The 16,976-nt window shown below is 43.3% G+C and overlaps 2 protein-coding genes across 2 annotated transcripts; one reads left to right on the top strand and one right to left on the bottom strand.

The window, feature by feature from the left end:
- Positions 1–310: 310 nt before the first annotated feature.
- On the top strand, positions 311–3,787 carry c11h2orf76 (chromosome 11 C2orf76 homolog). Its single transcript, XM_036541213.1, has 6 exons — positions 311–485; positions 701–838; positions 1,061–1,111; positions 1,260–1,297; positions 1,927–2,008; positions 3,389–3,787. Exons 2-6 carry the CDS (start codon positions 709–711, stop codon positions 3,463–3,465), a joined length of 378 nt encoding a protein of 125 aa, XP_036397106.1. The 5' UTR covers positions 311–485; positions 701–708; the 3' UTR covers positions 3,466–3,787.
- Positions 3,788–5,077: 1,290 nt separating this feature from the next.
- On the bottom strand, positions 5,078–16,425 carry steap3 (STEAP family member 3, metalloreductase). The gene is made up of 6 exons (XM_036541350.1): positions 16,083–16,425; positions 14,429–14,920; positions 12,754–13,281; positions 7,890–8,054; positions 5,470–5,754; positions 5,078–5,355 (listed from the first exon to the last, which is right to left on the bottom strand). The coding sequence occupies exons 2-6, from the start codon at positions 14,909–14,911 to the stop codon at positions 5,326–5,328; spliced, it is 1,491 nt and encodes a 496-aa protein (XP_036397243.1). The 5' UTR covers positions 14,912–14,920; positions 16,083–16,425; the 3' UTR covers positions 5,078–5,325.
- Between the last annotated feature and the right edge of the window lie 551 nt (positions 16,426–16,976).

Below are 16,976 nucleotides of genomic sequence, written 5' to 3'. Positions count from 1 at the left end.
TATGATTTAATTTACAGTTATTGTCCAATCGCCAACAATCCGTTATAGACAGTGTATTTCTAAATTCTGGTGGCAAATGCTGCTCTCGATCCCGGATAGTCAACATTCTTTAACAAGGAATGGTTGTGACAGGAATCATCGACTGGACTGGACAGTTATCGTTCCAGATCGTCACTAACAAAACGACAATTCTGCCTTTCTAGGTCTACAACATTATCGTTTAGTTTAGTCTGGAGAAAATTCGATTGCTCATGTCTGCCCACGGCTCCGTGTATATCCGCCACCTTCAAACGACCTAGGATCCGCTTTCTCAACACTGATGCCACCCAACTATTATATGAAAAAAATCATTGAGCTGATCTGAAGTCAGTGCGAGGTTACACAATCCACCTGCACCGTTGGGTTGATGACCGGTAGCAGACAGGAAGCGGTCGCTTTTAGGAAACACATGCAACTTAGCTAATATTCCTCGCCTGCAAAGATAGGTATCCACACATTGACACATTTAAGGAATATGTTGCTGGGTCCTTACGTTAAATGTGTAGTAGCATTAGTGTTGTCACGCAGACACTAAGTATTCAGCAGTATGCCAGCCATGCTAGTTTTGCTTGAATACGCATGTTGGTGCATGAATCGCTGCGCTGGGTGTTTCCGATTGCTGTTATTCGTTGATAATCTAACGTGTTTAATTTTACTTCAGGACTCGTCATGTCCTCCGAGGCCGTGCTAACTGTACGTCTGGTCCGATCTTTTGAGCATCGCAACTTCAAACCGGTAGTCTTCCGAGGCGTAAATCTGGATCAAACAGTGGAGGATTTCTTTGAATTAGTAAGAAATGGTAACTCAGCTTTACACTTACAGAGCTGGTAGCTTCTAATTGTGGGAGCGGGTTTTCTCCTACACTTAACATCTTGCCACACATTCTGTAGCGGGAATCCACGTGCTAGTTTCCTACTCTTATGTGACTTGGACTGCTGTCGCATACACTTTGTAATGTTTTAATGTGATGTGATGTTTTGATTTACTGTGATTCTGTTTAGTATTTTTCTCTCTATTCCAGATATCTCCAAAAGAGAGGGATTGCCTCTCCCCTTTAAGAAGTTCGGATATGGTACCTAGACATTCATAATTAAGCTGTATTCAAGTGCATGATTTGGTACACTCGTTTACTGTCGTTTAGAACACATTCTACCGCATTATTGTAATTGCATAGGTGTCTAGTTTTTTTTGCCCTCACGAAGTGTGTTGCTTGTTTTCAGACACAATGAAGGTCATTCACCAGGCACATGGAGCTAAGGTGAAATTCTCTTTTTTTCTCGAATCTCCGGAGGCGTCACGATTCAGAAATCATTATTGTTTCATTTAAAACACAGATAACGTTTAGACATAGATATTTTATACCAACACGTAAATCTATATATGCAAAAACCTTGACCAAAGAAAATTGTAGTACTTTTCAATATATGACAAACCAGAAAGTTTCCCAGACATATCCCAGAATGCATTAGTTTTGGCTTCAGTGTTTTCAGTTGTAGTTATTGTTGCCGATTTCTGAGTAGAGATTTCTGCGTTTCAGTCATTCGAATACCTCTGTGGAATGGTTTAAGTAACATCCATCAGTGTTATGGATGTTAAGATAACTGTATTTTTTTATTGTCCATCAAATTTAACAGGACGTGCTTGCTATACTGTTTCAGGGAGAAATGGTATTGTGGTTTCTGGAACTGAGTAACCATCAGTACACAGCCTTAAACCTTAAAGTAATTTGTGGAAAGTGCACACACCCTAATTGAGATTACAACTCAAAAGTTTAGGAATACAAGTGGCATGTGTCTAAAACTCTCTGAAAGTACTCTGATTATGCTACCACTGCAATGGAATATTTCCAAATGTGCTAAGAAATAATCCTGGATTTTGTCGTTTCAGACCAATGAATTAGTGATGAGTCTGGAAGACGATGACAAACTGATATTGAGAGAGGGGCTCAGCCTGAAAGCTGCTGGAGTCGGTAGGACAGAACACATTTCTTTTTCAAGATGGATCAAAACCTCATTTACATTTAAAGGACACCCCATGGCTATTTTTCAAAATGGTATTTTACAGTACTACTGTCATTTAAAATGTGTATATCATAAAAAGAAAATAAATTGTAAAAATTGTCGGGAAAAGTCAACAAGCACTTTAAAATGAACCCAAGGGAAAATTTTTAGCTGGTAACAAGGGATCATTTTTAGAGGGCTCACGCACGGTCAATGGTCCTTGCAAGGCCGGGTTATAAATATGTGGCTTTTATTTGGAACCACGCAAAGTGCCTTTGAAGCAGCTTCTGGGCATCGCATTAATGTGAAAATGAATGGCAATACTATAACTGGCAATTCCCATGCAACACTCCAAGGCTAAAAATTCAGTTGTGCTAAGTGTCATGCATTACTCACTCATTTCGCACAGCATGGTTAGTGTTCTCGGAGGCTCCTGGGTGGCTTAGGTCAGAAGTTTTCAACCTTTTTGGGGCTAAGGCACATCAAAGGTCAAACCAGAACGTCAAGGCACACCAATTTAAAGTTGGTTATCAATTATGAAGAATGCCACACACATTATGATAGGCTATAATGTCATTAGTGAGATTTGACCCATATTGCACTACAGCAGACTGTCAAATAATTATCAAACAGATAGTTAAATCAGACAATCATATAATTTATTAAAAATGCATTGACGTGCATCGGAGCAAGAACTTGTCCAACATTGTGAGGCACCATGAACAGCAACATACTAAAATAAAATAACTAAAATAAAACAAAACATTACTCCATTAACCCTTTTGCACGTACAGTCACACCGGTGTGATTTGCCATTTAGCATGTATGCTAAAACCGGTGCGATCAGAACACTAGATTGGGAAAATTGTAGCTAATTTTAGTTTTGAGGAAACAGCAATTTAACGTTAAAAATATAGCAAATGCTAACTGAAAACTATGAGAAGCTTAATAACGCTGATGAAAACATAACTAACCATGTAATGTAATAAGCGCGCTACATAGCATAAAAATAAGTTATGTGCGAAGGGGTTAATAGCACAATATAAAACATCAGTCTTTTCACAGAGTACAAGTGCACACACACACACCTATATAAAAACGCATCAGGTTCCTCAAAATTCCACGGCACACTTCACTTTGCCTCATGGCACACCGGTTGAGAACCACTTGCTTAGGTTAAAAGTGCTTGTTCAAGTTAAGCCTCTTTTTTGGCGATAAATACTGAACTGTGCTCATGAAGTAACACCAGCACTTATAATAATAAGCTAATTTAATAGCCTACTGTTATTATCAGTGGATACCGTGAAAGAAATTGCCTCACGTTTGCTTCTGTCTTCCCCTTGCTGCAGCCAATGAAACGGAGTTAGCCTTCTTCCGGAGAGAAGACTATGAAATCTACAAGGCTAACCCAAAGACCTCGTGGTAAGGAGAGCAGTTGCCTTGGAGAGTTCGCCTGGGCATGGGAGAGAGGATTCTGAGAAAAAAAAAACACAAAGAGCAAAGCCAGGACTTGGGTTACAGAGGGAGCCACAGCTCCCATATTCTAGGTTCAGATGTTTCAATTTCAAGGAGAATGGAACTGTTTTTGTTTATTTTAAAGAAGGCCAAACACTGCAAACATGTTGTGCTTCACCATGTGTTTCACAGACCTTGCTAAGGTGGTGATTGTTTTTGGTTTATTAGTTTATTATTAAGACATGAAAGTGAATGTACATCCACTCTATATTTATGGAATAAACAGCTCTATCAGCGGGCATGTTTGTGCAAGTCATTTTGCAAAGGAACATTCTGAGAGAAAAGAAAACAAACTTGGTGAAGAACAGTTAGGAGAGCATTACTTTTATTGAAAAACAGGAGAAGTACTGTAACACATTTGTAGAAATCAGATTTTGTCACAAAATATAGCATACCATGTAAAACTGCAGTTGTGTTTTTTCACTGAATTCATTAAGGCAAATCAACACAACATCACTAGTAATGTGTAGACCTTTAACAATGACCAAAGACATCCACACTGCAGGTGTGTAACAACTGTAACAGCTAACGGTGTTATGATACTAATATGTACAATAACATGGAAAGAGGGTTTTGCATTTATGAAACCTTGAAATGCTATAACAGAACATTTGGATCTCAGTGCACTTAGGTGATAAAAACTGATCAAAGGAGCTTAAGGTTCATGCTATAAAACCAACAGCATACAAGAGACCTTTGCTATTAGCAGCTTTGCAATTGGTGGTTTTCAAATGTTTGCATTTTGTTCCCAGGCTGCATCTTCCATATTACACATACTTTCAGCATTATTGTATAAATACACTAATTCTTAAGTAATTTATTGCACAATTACATTGTTTCTGTTATACTGACAAGGTGGTTATTTTGTGGTAGGAACAGTTACCCATAATATTGTAGTGCAGTAACCAAGGATGGCCCCATTTCACAGGAATCTGTAAAATGTATCTCCTAGAAGTGGCAAGGACCTCCTGTATTAAATATATATAAATACAGGACTATAGATAGTCCCTACTTTCCAGGACATTGTTATTAACAATAATAACAGTCCTAATAATTATTATATTACTAATAAGTCCTAGAAAACTTTGTGAATTCTGACAAGCTAAAACACAACCTGACAGTGTTGCCTCTGATCTGCAGCGCAATCATGTCATAATGCAAAACCACGGCAACTAATGCTAACAGACAGACGTGGTAAATATTAATGTGCGCCACGGCATGCCTGTTGCCGTGGTGACATTCTGCCACGTAAAGGTCTGCTTATGCAACACATTGGTCTCGGGACGCAGTAACTCTGGACGAGCTGGAGAGGGACCGAGGCGAAAAGCCAGCATTTGCGCCTCCCAGCAAAGTCAGCCACTCCGGCGCTCTGACCTAGATTTCAGAACTATAACGCAAGCAGGCTGACAAAGTTCAGTAGCAAATTTGGGGGTGGGGGAGGGGGGGTGATAGGGGGTAGTTGTGTAGGGAGAAGGCTAGGAGCAGGCTGTCAACTCAAGGCACTTTTTTTTGGGGGGGGGGGGGGGGGTGCAAAGTCCTTTAATGCCCCCAGAATAAGACGACCGCTGTTGGGTATTCGACCCAGCTTCACCTGGGGGTTCATCTAAACTGGCGTGATGCGGTCTCAGTGACCGGGAGCCTGAAAGCACCACCGCTGGCAACACGCAGCCCACCGAGTGCAGCACCGCGCAGACACACTGCCCCTCAAATGCACTCCGATTCCCGCTTAGAGACAGCTGCACAGCTTGTTGCATCTTCTATGATGACATCTTCAAAGGAGCATGGCTGGATTCCCACCCCCCTGCGAATGTATAAAGCTCAGTTCAGGTACACACAATCTATCCCTACTGCTATATACATTAGACATATACACCTCTCAACATTAGGGGCGTGTCGAGGCGAGGGTAGGTCATACATCGCTGACGTCCTCGGGGGTGTCGCTGTTGCCTGCCTCGCTGGGTGGCTGGAAGCGGACGTGGCGGCCGCTCTCCCAGCCGCGGCGGATGCAGGCAAGCCTCCGTGCCACACAGGGCAGTGCCAGGCCCAGACGGCCCAGCAGCACGGCGCATGGCAGGGGCAGCTCCAGCACAAAGCTGGGGGGCAGGTACAGGGCGTACTGGGCGGGGTCGAATGCCCGGTTCCAGCCGAAGGTCAGGGCATGCAGGGTGGTGATGGTCAGGGCTACGTAGCCCAGCCGGGACTGGAACACAGAGAGAAACCGAACGAGGAGTGGGGAGAGGTTAGTATCACTTATCTATCCTCTTACCCAGAACCACTTACCTGTGTTTGCATCTCAGACAGCTTCATTCTCAAGCGCTCACTTCTTTCATACTTTCTGTATTCACCCAAACTGACCACCCATTAAAGCAGAAGAATTAAGCAAACCACCTCTGTGATATATGGCCCTTAGTGACACCTAAACCTGCCTAACTGAAACATCTAAAATGCATTAGGGTGGAGATGCAAGAAAATCTACTGTCTGCCTTACATGTTATGTGTTATTAGCCTTGCATTGTGACATGCATGCAGTCACTGTATGAATTCCATTTATCCATTTATCTTAGACTGATGGAAAAATTATTATCGTGATTTATATTGTTAATAATAGTGGATTATGATCTAAAAACAGCTGTGTGAACCATTATCACTACATTCATAATACATCCACACTCAACATGTTTAAATAAGGCGGTGATGATGACTGATGACTGATGATTCAAATGTTTCAGTATATTGTCTTCATCTGTGAAACTTATTTTATTGCCAAGTAGGGATGCATGATATTGGATTTTTGCCGATATTCGATATGCCGATATTTTCACATTCATTTTGGCCGATTACTGATGCCGATACCAATATAGTGTGTATATATACAAAATACAAAAAAGTTACAGAAAACGTTATCCAGTGTTGTCGTGTAAGTGTACAAACACAAAAACTATTTAATTACTGAGGACTGGACAATCAATGTCTCTGTTTTAAAAAAGGCCATTAAGTTCAAACCCATGGCAGCAAATCCAGAAGGAATACACTGTGAAAAGTTGTGGACTGCACTCTTATTTCAGCCTAGAGTTTGAAACCCAGTTACCAGATGGAGGAAGTCTAGATTAATCACTGTCCAATGGGTTAAAAGTAGTGGCTTGCCAGGATTCAAACCAACAACCATATGGGCTAAAATTCCACAGCTTTCATCATACCGTCATGTTGCCAGACAAGTCCATCTCGTACACACAACACAAGCAAGCCCCAGCATATGTATTTAGCCACACCGTCTGCTCCTTCAGTGTAACGGTGGCGGTCAGCACTTCTGTCAGGAGTTAAGGAGCTTACTGAGAACCAAAACATTTTAATTTTTGCTGCCTTGTGTGGTAAATTATTAACCCTTACCAGATACCTGGGAGAACTAACTGCTATGGTTCGACTATATTTCGTTTTTTTTTTTTAGGAGGGGTGGTGCAACCAGCTGAATATTTACCATTGAGCCGTGGGAAAGGCAGTCGCATTATTTGATGGTAAGACTTTGTCGGGAGGGGATTTGTCCATATTGGCCAGATTCATATTCTATCTTCCAACACTGTCTGGATTCTTTGTCGAGGGCCTGCTAGACTGCGGTCCATCTGTCTGACTGGGAGCTGGTGGGACTCTGTCTTATCGTAATGCAGAATGATGCCCAGTTTACCACTGTCTCAAGCATTCTGGCATCCCGGCGCGCCCCCCACCCCAGTCCTGTTTATGTCTGGGGGACTAGTGGCATGTGACTAATCTCCCCCTGCCAGGATCGGCTTAACATAAATGTGTGTGGGGGGGGTTTGAAGGGCGGGCGGGATGACAAATCCCGTAATAATCGGACAATTACAGCCATAGGAACCAATGTTGATGTATTCACTCAACACAGAACAACTTAATACACAGCTGCATGCCTGGTATGTTTTTGGTTGTACAAACAAAAAATTAACCATCCTTCATGATCAAATATTCCCATTTTTCATCGGCAGGGAGCTGAAGGAATGGATTTAATCAAGCCCTGTTAATAATTACATATGGTTGGAAGTTCTAAGCAGAAGTTGTCACTTTTGGAACATTTGTAACGCTCTAGGATTCAGCTCTCTTAGTTCATACTGGAGGATGGCTAAGGTCTTAAGATTAATTCTATTGCACACACTGAATATAAATTCAAAGTACAGCTTGCATGATTATATTCCCATTTTATTATTAGGCATAATGAAAGCAGGATTATATTCTCAGCATGCTTTTGGACATAATGACAGCATGTTCATATTCTCAGCGTGCCATTGGCTCCTGTAATCCCTGGGAGCAGGCTGCAGGGTCACTCACCTGGATGAAGGTGAACTCCCTCCAGGTGAGCGCATTTCCCACAGACGGTAGGGAGGTGATAGCCAGCAGGGACATCACGCCCAATGCCAGGATGCCGAAGGACAGGTACAGCTCCATCCGCCACACCTCCTCCTCCACCCATGAGTTCTCCACTTTGTCCTGCACCTGTGGAGAAGTGCACGACGCTCCCACAGTCATTTACACAATTCACAACACGCCTGCGTTCTCAATGCCCCACACACAGAAGACCTCCATGAGTGAGGATACAGTAAGACACATACACACTCATCATTAAAGCTCCCGACACTTCACAATTAGTTGATTGATTGGTTAGTCATACAGCTGGATAAACAGCACCTCTCGGCGGGAGAGGAAGTCGATGCAGATGACGCCAAGGAGATCGAGTTGTGATTGTATCCCGTCGCTTAATTAGTGAGGACGCAGCACTCTCCGGTTCTCATGCTGGTAGGGGGGGGGGGGGGGGGGATTTAGAGTACAGAGTGATTTAGAGTGCAGTCAAGCCATTTAAATGATATTTTCAGTTAATTTCAGGGAATGAGGTCACGGTGTCTAGAGATCCAAGGCCAAACAAGGCAGGCTGGGGCTGAGCTCAACTCACAGCCCTGGATGTTCCCAGGCCCTGACCTCAGGGTCACTCCCAGAGAGGAGGCTTCCCAAAACTGACCTGCTAAAATTTCCATAAGGCTCCAGTTTTCCTGTTCGTTCTCTTTCCTGGACAGACCCTTGTGCATGCAGTGACCCCTGGGCATGTCTCTGTGGACCTGTCACCATTTCAATATCCTCTTACTCTTAAAGAGGGGAGAAAACCCCCTTAAGGAGGCTGGACACACCAAGGATAGAGCAAGTGGACAGCCTGTGAAGTAACACTATCTTTATGCTTGGTCCGTCCAACCAAACACCTTAGGTTTCAGTTTCATCAGTACCTTTTGTAAACACATTAATATACAAAACTGCCAAGCTTGATGTGCTGAAGTGCATTAACTATAGCTAGATAACTCAACCTACAGCAAGCAGGCTCACATTAAATATACTATGTAGTGCATGCATAGTGCAAACATCCAGTCACTGTGCTTGGCTTGTCATCTTGTTTTGCAAAAAATAACTTATACTTTGCAGCCTGTAACCAGAACAAAAAGTATGATCCAAACTACTCCAAATTCTGTTTCTTAAATATTCCAATCAAGAAATGAAATTGTTAAATCAATAATTCAGACTATTTGCTGCACAGCTCAGGATATGAGTTCTAATGCCAAATTGGGACTATTCCCAAACATACCGCCAGGTGGCAATAAAGTGTCTTGTCATACTGGCACCTGTTCAGGGTATAACTTTCTGCCTTTCTGAAGTGTCAGATAAAAGATAGAAGATAGAAGATAAATTTGGGAGAACTCCAGAGTGGACAGACTGACCCAGGAGGTTAGACGTGCCAGACTTGCTAACCTTTCCGAGACAAAGGACAAGACAAGACAAAGGACACAGTGACAGCTTTGTGTGTGTGTGTGTGTGTGTGTGTGTGTGTGTGTGTGTGTGTGTGTGTGTAAAGCATCTTTATCCTTACATCACATTACCTATTTGCCTAAGAGACGTCCTCCCACAGAGCAGCGTCTATTTAAAATATCATCCACTTACAGAACTAGACTGTACCTATTCTGGTCACGTACGTTCCTTAAGCACGCAAGAAGTGTCCCATCTGGGACATGAACTAGAGACCTCCTGGTTATGGGCCAAATTCCCCAGCAACTGCTCCACACAAAACCTTACAGCACTGATAATAAACTGGAATCACTATTATTAATATTATATACAGGATACTGGAATAACAACAGGACTATTACCCTAGTGTAGCAGAGCCTTAACTTCCTTACATCACTTTGTTCTTATACAGCATAAAGTTTAGTTATACCCAGTCTCTCTAAAGCGCTTCTCCAAAACTTAGTCAACCTTTTTGATCTGTTTGGGAGATTCATCTTTTTATTACTTAGATTTTAAAACCATGGCATACTTTGTGAAGGAACTGGAGCAGGTGATATTTTTATTCAAAATGAGATATTTTAATGTTTTTCTGTAAAGAGGATTTTTTTTAGGAGAGGAACTGAAATCAATAACAGATTCAGGTAATTAATTAATTAATATAGTTAATAATATAATTATTAGTTAATAATAATAATAATAATAATAATAATAATAATGAAAACAGTATAGGGGTCTGAGACTTCTCACATGGGGCACCAATTATGTAGGGGACATGCCTATCCTCAGACAGATGAATTAAATGGATTAATGAATTATGAAAAAGGTTACTGAAGAACACGAAATGGGGAGTGTAAAGATAGTGCTAAATGTGAGCATCGGATTGGACTTTCAGCACCTGAGTCAAACTACAAAGATCATGATGTGATAAGTGCAGTTTGACATGCACTGACAAAAGATTAATTAGACGTGTGTGTAACTGTACAATTTATCTTTTTTGACACAGGCTTAACTATTTGTAAGTTAATGTAATCAGTCTCATAAGGTAACTGTAACAGGGAAAAAAAAATTCAAATCACAGATGTGTCTACACACATCTCATACAAGGTGAAATCAGCTAAGGTACTCATGATGGCAGTATTAAACAACAATGCTCACTGAGTTATGGAGGGCCAGTCCATTAGATCTGAGGAGACAGCAGCTTGTTTGCTGTAGAGGCATCTCTTGGTGTTGGGTGTGATGCTCATTTTCACATCTGTAATAGCTGTCTTCACTGACAGCCTCCAACTTCATGTCGTGTGGCACTCATGCACAAGGGAAAGCGCTACATACTGCCATACTATCCGCAGCTAGGTCTTCTGGCGTCTTTGCCAGGTAGAAATGTCATTGACACAGGAGAATGACAAAGAGACCATCTTCGCATTCAATGACATAGCTGTCTTTACTGACAGCATCCAACTTCTTGTTGGGATATTTTGGGCTCCAAGGGTGGACTGTTTATCGTCAAGGGATTTGCTTCCAGAGCTAGTTGTGGATTCGTAATGGAGTGTGTTGGAAAGAGCTTAGCCATGCAGAGCTGGAGATAAGTTCAGGAGTTTGGTGTTCAAGGATTCGTTCCCATCCAGAGCCAGCTTAGTTAAAAAAAAAAAAAAAAAAGGTGCATCTGTTTCAGGGGGGAAGACCCCATGTAGACACTGCATGACAAAGACCTGAGAATCTAATGTAATGTATGTGATGTATTGTAATATAGCCTCTCTAGTAAACACTGGGTGACCCCAGCTGGAGCTTATCTTTGAAGTACCAGGCGCCTCAGAGGGGTTGCCCATCATACAAGCAGGGCTGTGCCAGCACGTGTTGTTTTATGGCCAGATAAGGGTGAGGTTTCATGAAGAGCACAATCCTCTCCTTACCAGATGGCCGCAGCCATATACCATACATTTTGAGGACGATAAGAGTAAGCATTGGAATAAACTTGGTTTTGGTTGCAAATACACTATATGGACAAAGGTATTTGGCCAAACCTGTTTTTCAGGGTTTGGGCTAGGCCCCTTATCTCCAGTGAAGGGCAATCTTAATGCTTCAGCATACCAAGACATTTTGGACAATGCTATGCTTCCAACTTTGTGGCAACAGTTTGGGGAAGGCCCTTTTCTATTTCAACATGACTGTGCCCCAGTGCACAAAGCAAGGACTATAAAGACATGCTTTGATGAGTTTGGTGTGGAAGAACTTGACTGGAACGGACTGGAATGGAATGAACTGGAACGGAGATTGCGAGCCAGGCCTTCGCGTCCAACATCAGTGCCTGACCTCATAAATGCTCTACAGAATGAATGCGCACAAATTCCCACAGAAGCACTCCAAAATCTTGTGGAAAGCCTTCCATGAAGAGTGGAAGCTGTTATAGCTGCAAAAGGGGGACCAACTCCATATTAAAGTATATGTATTTGAATACAATGTCATTACAGTCCCTGTTGGTGTAATGGTCAGGATTTTTGTCCATATAGTGTATGTATCCCCTACACAACAGGATATATGTAAATGAACATAGCGACTTCCAAAAAAGCATAATTAATCCAAAAATACCTGGAGAGGTGCTGAAATTGGTTGATCCGATTATAAAAATGAATCCGCACGAAAACGGAGGTTTGGGGAAGGTGTTGATTAGTGAAGCTCACACACAACAAAGGTGACACTGATGCCAGTGTGCAGCAAGTGGTGGGATGTCAGTACCTCCTGGTGGGCTTCTCCAAGAACACAAACACTGCAGGCCCTCTCCACCAGGGGGCACTGCAAGCAAAACACCACCAAAGGACATCTTCCCTACAGTGGACAGCTAACAGTGTGGAAATGAGATGGAATTGAGGATATAAACAGTGAAGCTCATTTCTGTCCAAAAAGGGGGAACACTTTCTGCACTTCTAAACTGGAGTAGGTAACTTTAAAGGGGAATAGGGTGTGAGGTTCAGGCTTGTTGTTATAGCAAACTTACTCAAGTAGGCCAAAACTCTCCCCTCTCAAAACAATGAAAAAACCAATGGCGAAATTCAAGGGCTGGCAGACAAACATTATCCTGATGTGATTTGGAGACATCAGCTTTGAAAATGGAGATATGGCAGGATCAGTATTAAAGAACCCAGGAAAGGGAATGCGAAAAAAAAAAGACTGACACCAAAATGTCAGGAGTGTCCTTGAAGAGCAGTTCGGGGGGGGGGGGGGGGGGGGGGGGGTAGCAGTGCAAGTAACTGCTTTAGAGCTCTCTCAAACAGAACACAATACCATGTGCACTGATATCTCCAAGCATCCGAAGCGCATTCTTGATGCCCCAAATGTCCCCATGTCCTTCGTTCTCCCACCCCCCACGGCCACTCACCTGCTTGTATGCGGCATTGAGCAGCCGGTAGCGCGCAGACCTGCGCATGGGCAGGCAGAGGCTGTACACAGCGTGCAGAGCGGCACAGAAGAAGCTCACAAGGCCCAGCTGCTTGCGTTGACGGAGCCAGCAGTCCAACCAGTCAGGGAAACGCCAGTACTTGGTCCCCCACCACAGCTGCAGTAGTGCAGCCAGGAGCCCTGGCAGGTAGACCAGGGCCAGCATCTCCAGGGCAACAGCGGGTAGCGCCGAATTCACCGTCTCCACAGGCAGCCGGTAGAAGAGGTTCTGGCCCTTGACCAGGTAGGGCAGGAGGACGCCACGCACAAAGTTGTAGGTATAGAAGAAGAGGAAGAGGCCCAGGGCACAAAGGATGGGACCACGCCAGGAGGGGAAGAGGCGCAGGGGGGCATCCTCCACGTTCCGCGCCGAGGACAAGCGCCCTGCATCCATGGGGACGAACCCCATGCTGCGGGACAGCTCCGTGACCACGTTTTTGGCACGCTCACTGTTGCTGCAGATCGGGACCTGGGGACACCGGGGGAGCGGGGAGTGGTCAGAATGGGGTCACTTCCAAATCCCAAAAGCCACAAACACGATACTCTTATGAAACAACTCAAACTCGAAACAACTTACCAATTAAATCTAGAAATTCCCTTTATGTTAGTATAGATCATAACACATGTCATTTACTGATACTTTAGAATATAGCATGCAATTTTTTTGTCTATATTATACACAGTATATTTCACATAAATGAAATTAGAAAAAACATTCTGCAGTACATGGATTATATTACATGTGAAAGTAGCTACCTGTAATTTTGCCAAGTGACATATACATTTAAATTAGTTACAATATATAAATTATATTATGACATTTGTTATATTAAATATTATATTTCTTTTCATAAGGGATGGCAAATGGGTGGAAGAAATCATTTCAAACACTACAGATCAGGTCAATTCAGTCCTTGTGTATTATTGTGATCATAATGATGAAGATGATGATGATGGTGACTATGTGCTATGAGTTATCCATTTGGACATTTACCATACATATGACATTTACTGAGGATGTTCAGGTTAAGCATTTTGCTAAAGGGTGGAGGACCAAGCATCTGCTTAATCTATCTTTATCTAAATTGGCTCATAGTTGAAAATGTGTTCTGAAAGTTGAAGAAAACTGTACTTAGGATGAATGTATAAAGTCCACGCAAATATGCCTGGCAGCAGTTCAGGTAAGGAATACTTCCGAACCCATTTCCCACTGGCCGGTCACAGCCACAAATTTAAGATAAATATTACATTACTTTTCAGAAGTGGTGGCAAGTGGGAGGAGGAAAACCTTTCAAATACTCCAACCAGGCAACTTTAGCCCTCGTGTATTACTGTGATGATTATATGCTATGATATATCCATTTTTATATTTGGACATTTACCATTTTACATATGACATTTACTGAAGAAATTCAGCATTTTACTAAAGGGTGCAGAACTGTGCACCTGCTTAATCTAAATTGGCTCACTGTTCAAAATGTGTCAAATCAGAGGCAAACTAGACTGGATAAATACATAACATCTGCACAACATGCCTGGTGGTGATTCAGGTTAGGAACACTCCCCACTCCCAAAAGTGGGAGGACCCCATTTCTCACCAGCCAATTGCAGCTCACCTGCCTATTCCCATCCCGTGGGCCGGCCAGCAGGGCCCAGGCAGAGATCACATTGAATGCCTTAACCACGTCACTCTCAGGAAAGAGGTCGGCCAGCCGCTCAGCATTGGAGGGCCGGCCCCGGCCAAGCTCAGCAGCGTTGCTGACATCCACCAGCACCTTGCCCGCCAGCGCCCCCCGCAGGCCAGCCAGCGTGCTGTAGTGCTCGGGGAAGAGCGCCACGAAGAGCACGTCGGCGTGGACGGCCGCCTCCTGCTGGCTCATCACCTCCACTGCTGCAGGGAACAAGCTGCTGCCACCACGCCTGGGGTTGCGGCTGCCCACCACCACCCGATGGCCTGAGACGATGAGCCGTGCCGCCAGCGAGCGCGAGAAGTCCCCCGTGCCCAGAATGCCGATCGCAGGGACGCCCGGATCAGGTAGGGGGGACTCTGGGTCCCCTGAGCACAGAAGCAGGGGCTTCTTCATCTCGCCCTTTGGCATCCCCCTGTCCTGCAGATGGGAAAGAAATGAAGCGAGACAGGAGAGGGAGGGATAGGATAGGGCGAGAGAGGAGAGGGAGGGGAAACAATTGGGTGAGACAGAAGAGGGCGGGATGACCAAAAGGGGCAGAACACAGAAAAGCATGAGAAATTAAATCTTTGTAGCCTTCACATTTCACCACATATTATTTCATCTGATGCTTGTTATTTTACTTTTACCAGTATAAATAAACAAAACTAGCTAAACTATCTATTCAAGTTGGCTGCCCCCAAATACACTGTGACTACAACCCATTCTACTGTGTCACTCATTTCACTGGAAAATTTCTGAATGTTCACTGCAGCAGCCTGCAGCGATGCAGCCTAACATTAATGACCACAGACCACCCACAAACCCCGCCTCCAGTACTACAAAAAGTTATGCCACCCTACACACAAATGGAACGACATTAGGCGCTGTTTCCAAATAACATAGTATGGCAGCCATATACTTTCCCATTATCCTCTCGCCCAACGTTTATGTACTGTGAAACAGAACAATAGGGGGGTTTACCGGCTCAAGCATGCAGAGGCAAGCTAAATATAAACCTGCACACAAGAATGTCCACATTAATGCTAAACGATGAAACACCTATACCCTCTTTGTGAACGGTGGACTGCGCATATCCCCTTTTAAAATGATCCACCATTCAAAATTGATAAGGTAACTGACACTTATCGCTCTGCTAATGGCAACGTGCCTCATCCGTAACTCCGAGCATGGAATTTCAGCACAGACTCCTGCTGAGTTAGTATCGAACGCAAATTAGAAGTACAATTTACTTAAAGCATGTATACACACATATACGTGTGTATTAATTTTATAATTTCTTTAATATTTCAACACATTTTGAATAGTATGTGATCTGCAGTCAGGTCCTTAAATTACTTGTTTCCAGTACGACAGCTAACATGCTTGAGCTAACCATGCTGGAATAAGCAGGTTCACTTTGGGCAACGTTGCAACAACCTTGGCGACCGGTGGGATTTTTCAAAGTACAACTAGTATGGTCTGAACCACACCACAACACAGCCGAAATTACATCGTACATCTAAAGAGACGTATTTCGAGAAACTTACTTAATATGATTTACTAATTCTGAAGTTACTACGTTGCTATTAGTTTTACTCACTTCGGTCGTCTTTTATGCGTGATCCGTACTGCTGCCCAGTCTTCTTCCTCGTAACACAGTGACGTAAGTAGTCGCCGCACACGCCCCCTCTTCGGTGTGCATGAGATAAATGCGGTCGTGTTGAAAATTATGCCATTGCCTTTGAAAACGTAACTCTTCGAATTGGTGACATTGCGAGACCAGCTCCTAATAAATTAAATGCGGCGGATCTTGCCTCAAGGCCTCAACAAAGAAATCTTACGAAAGGTGAACAATAACTCATACCAATGCATACTACATTACCCCAACAATCGCAGCATTAACTACGCAGATTAATGGTTTAAGACTTTTTTTTCGCGGAGAAAGGAAGATCCATAAGAAGTTGTTTATCCACGTATAATGACAAAAAAGTCACCACGAATTTGTCGCCTACGTTTGAAATACAGTAATGCTGCACCGTGTAAATCCCCCCAGGGGGCACTGCTGGGCGACCATTAAACTCCTTGTTCTCTGTGTACGATTTGCGTAGACAGCGCATGGATAAAACACGGGAGCTTAACTGGAGCGCTTAAAATGCTTCACCCCATAGACAACCCTGTGATTGCTTGATGATCGCTTCAATCTGTGCCACGGATACCGTTTAGTTTTCAAATGATACATACATCGTGATCAACCGCTTATAAGAGACGAGAAGTCGACGGCAGACGTATAGCTACCACGCATTTCAGGGCTGGCAGCTTATGCTATCTACTTGTCACAAAGAAGATGAGGTGATGTAAACATCTGCTGCCTAAGATAAAGAAGGAGCGTCATGTTAAATAACGAATCCCATAACTTGATGGGGACAGAGCAAGCCTCGTTGCCTACGCGGTCGACATGTAGGCGATACTGCAACTGTATTTTCTTGTCTATTCT

The sequence above is a fragment of the Megalops cyprinoides genome, chromosome 11 (genome assembly GCF_013368585.1).
Source record: "Megalops cyprinoides isolate fMegCyp1 chromosome 11, fMegCyp1.pri, whole genome shotgun sequence".
Taxonomy (NCBI): Eukaryota; Metazoa; Chordata; class Actinopteri; order Elopiformes; family Megalopidae; genus Megalops; species Megalops cyprinoides.
This window is presented reverse-complemented; position numbering and strand designations above follow the sequence as displayed.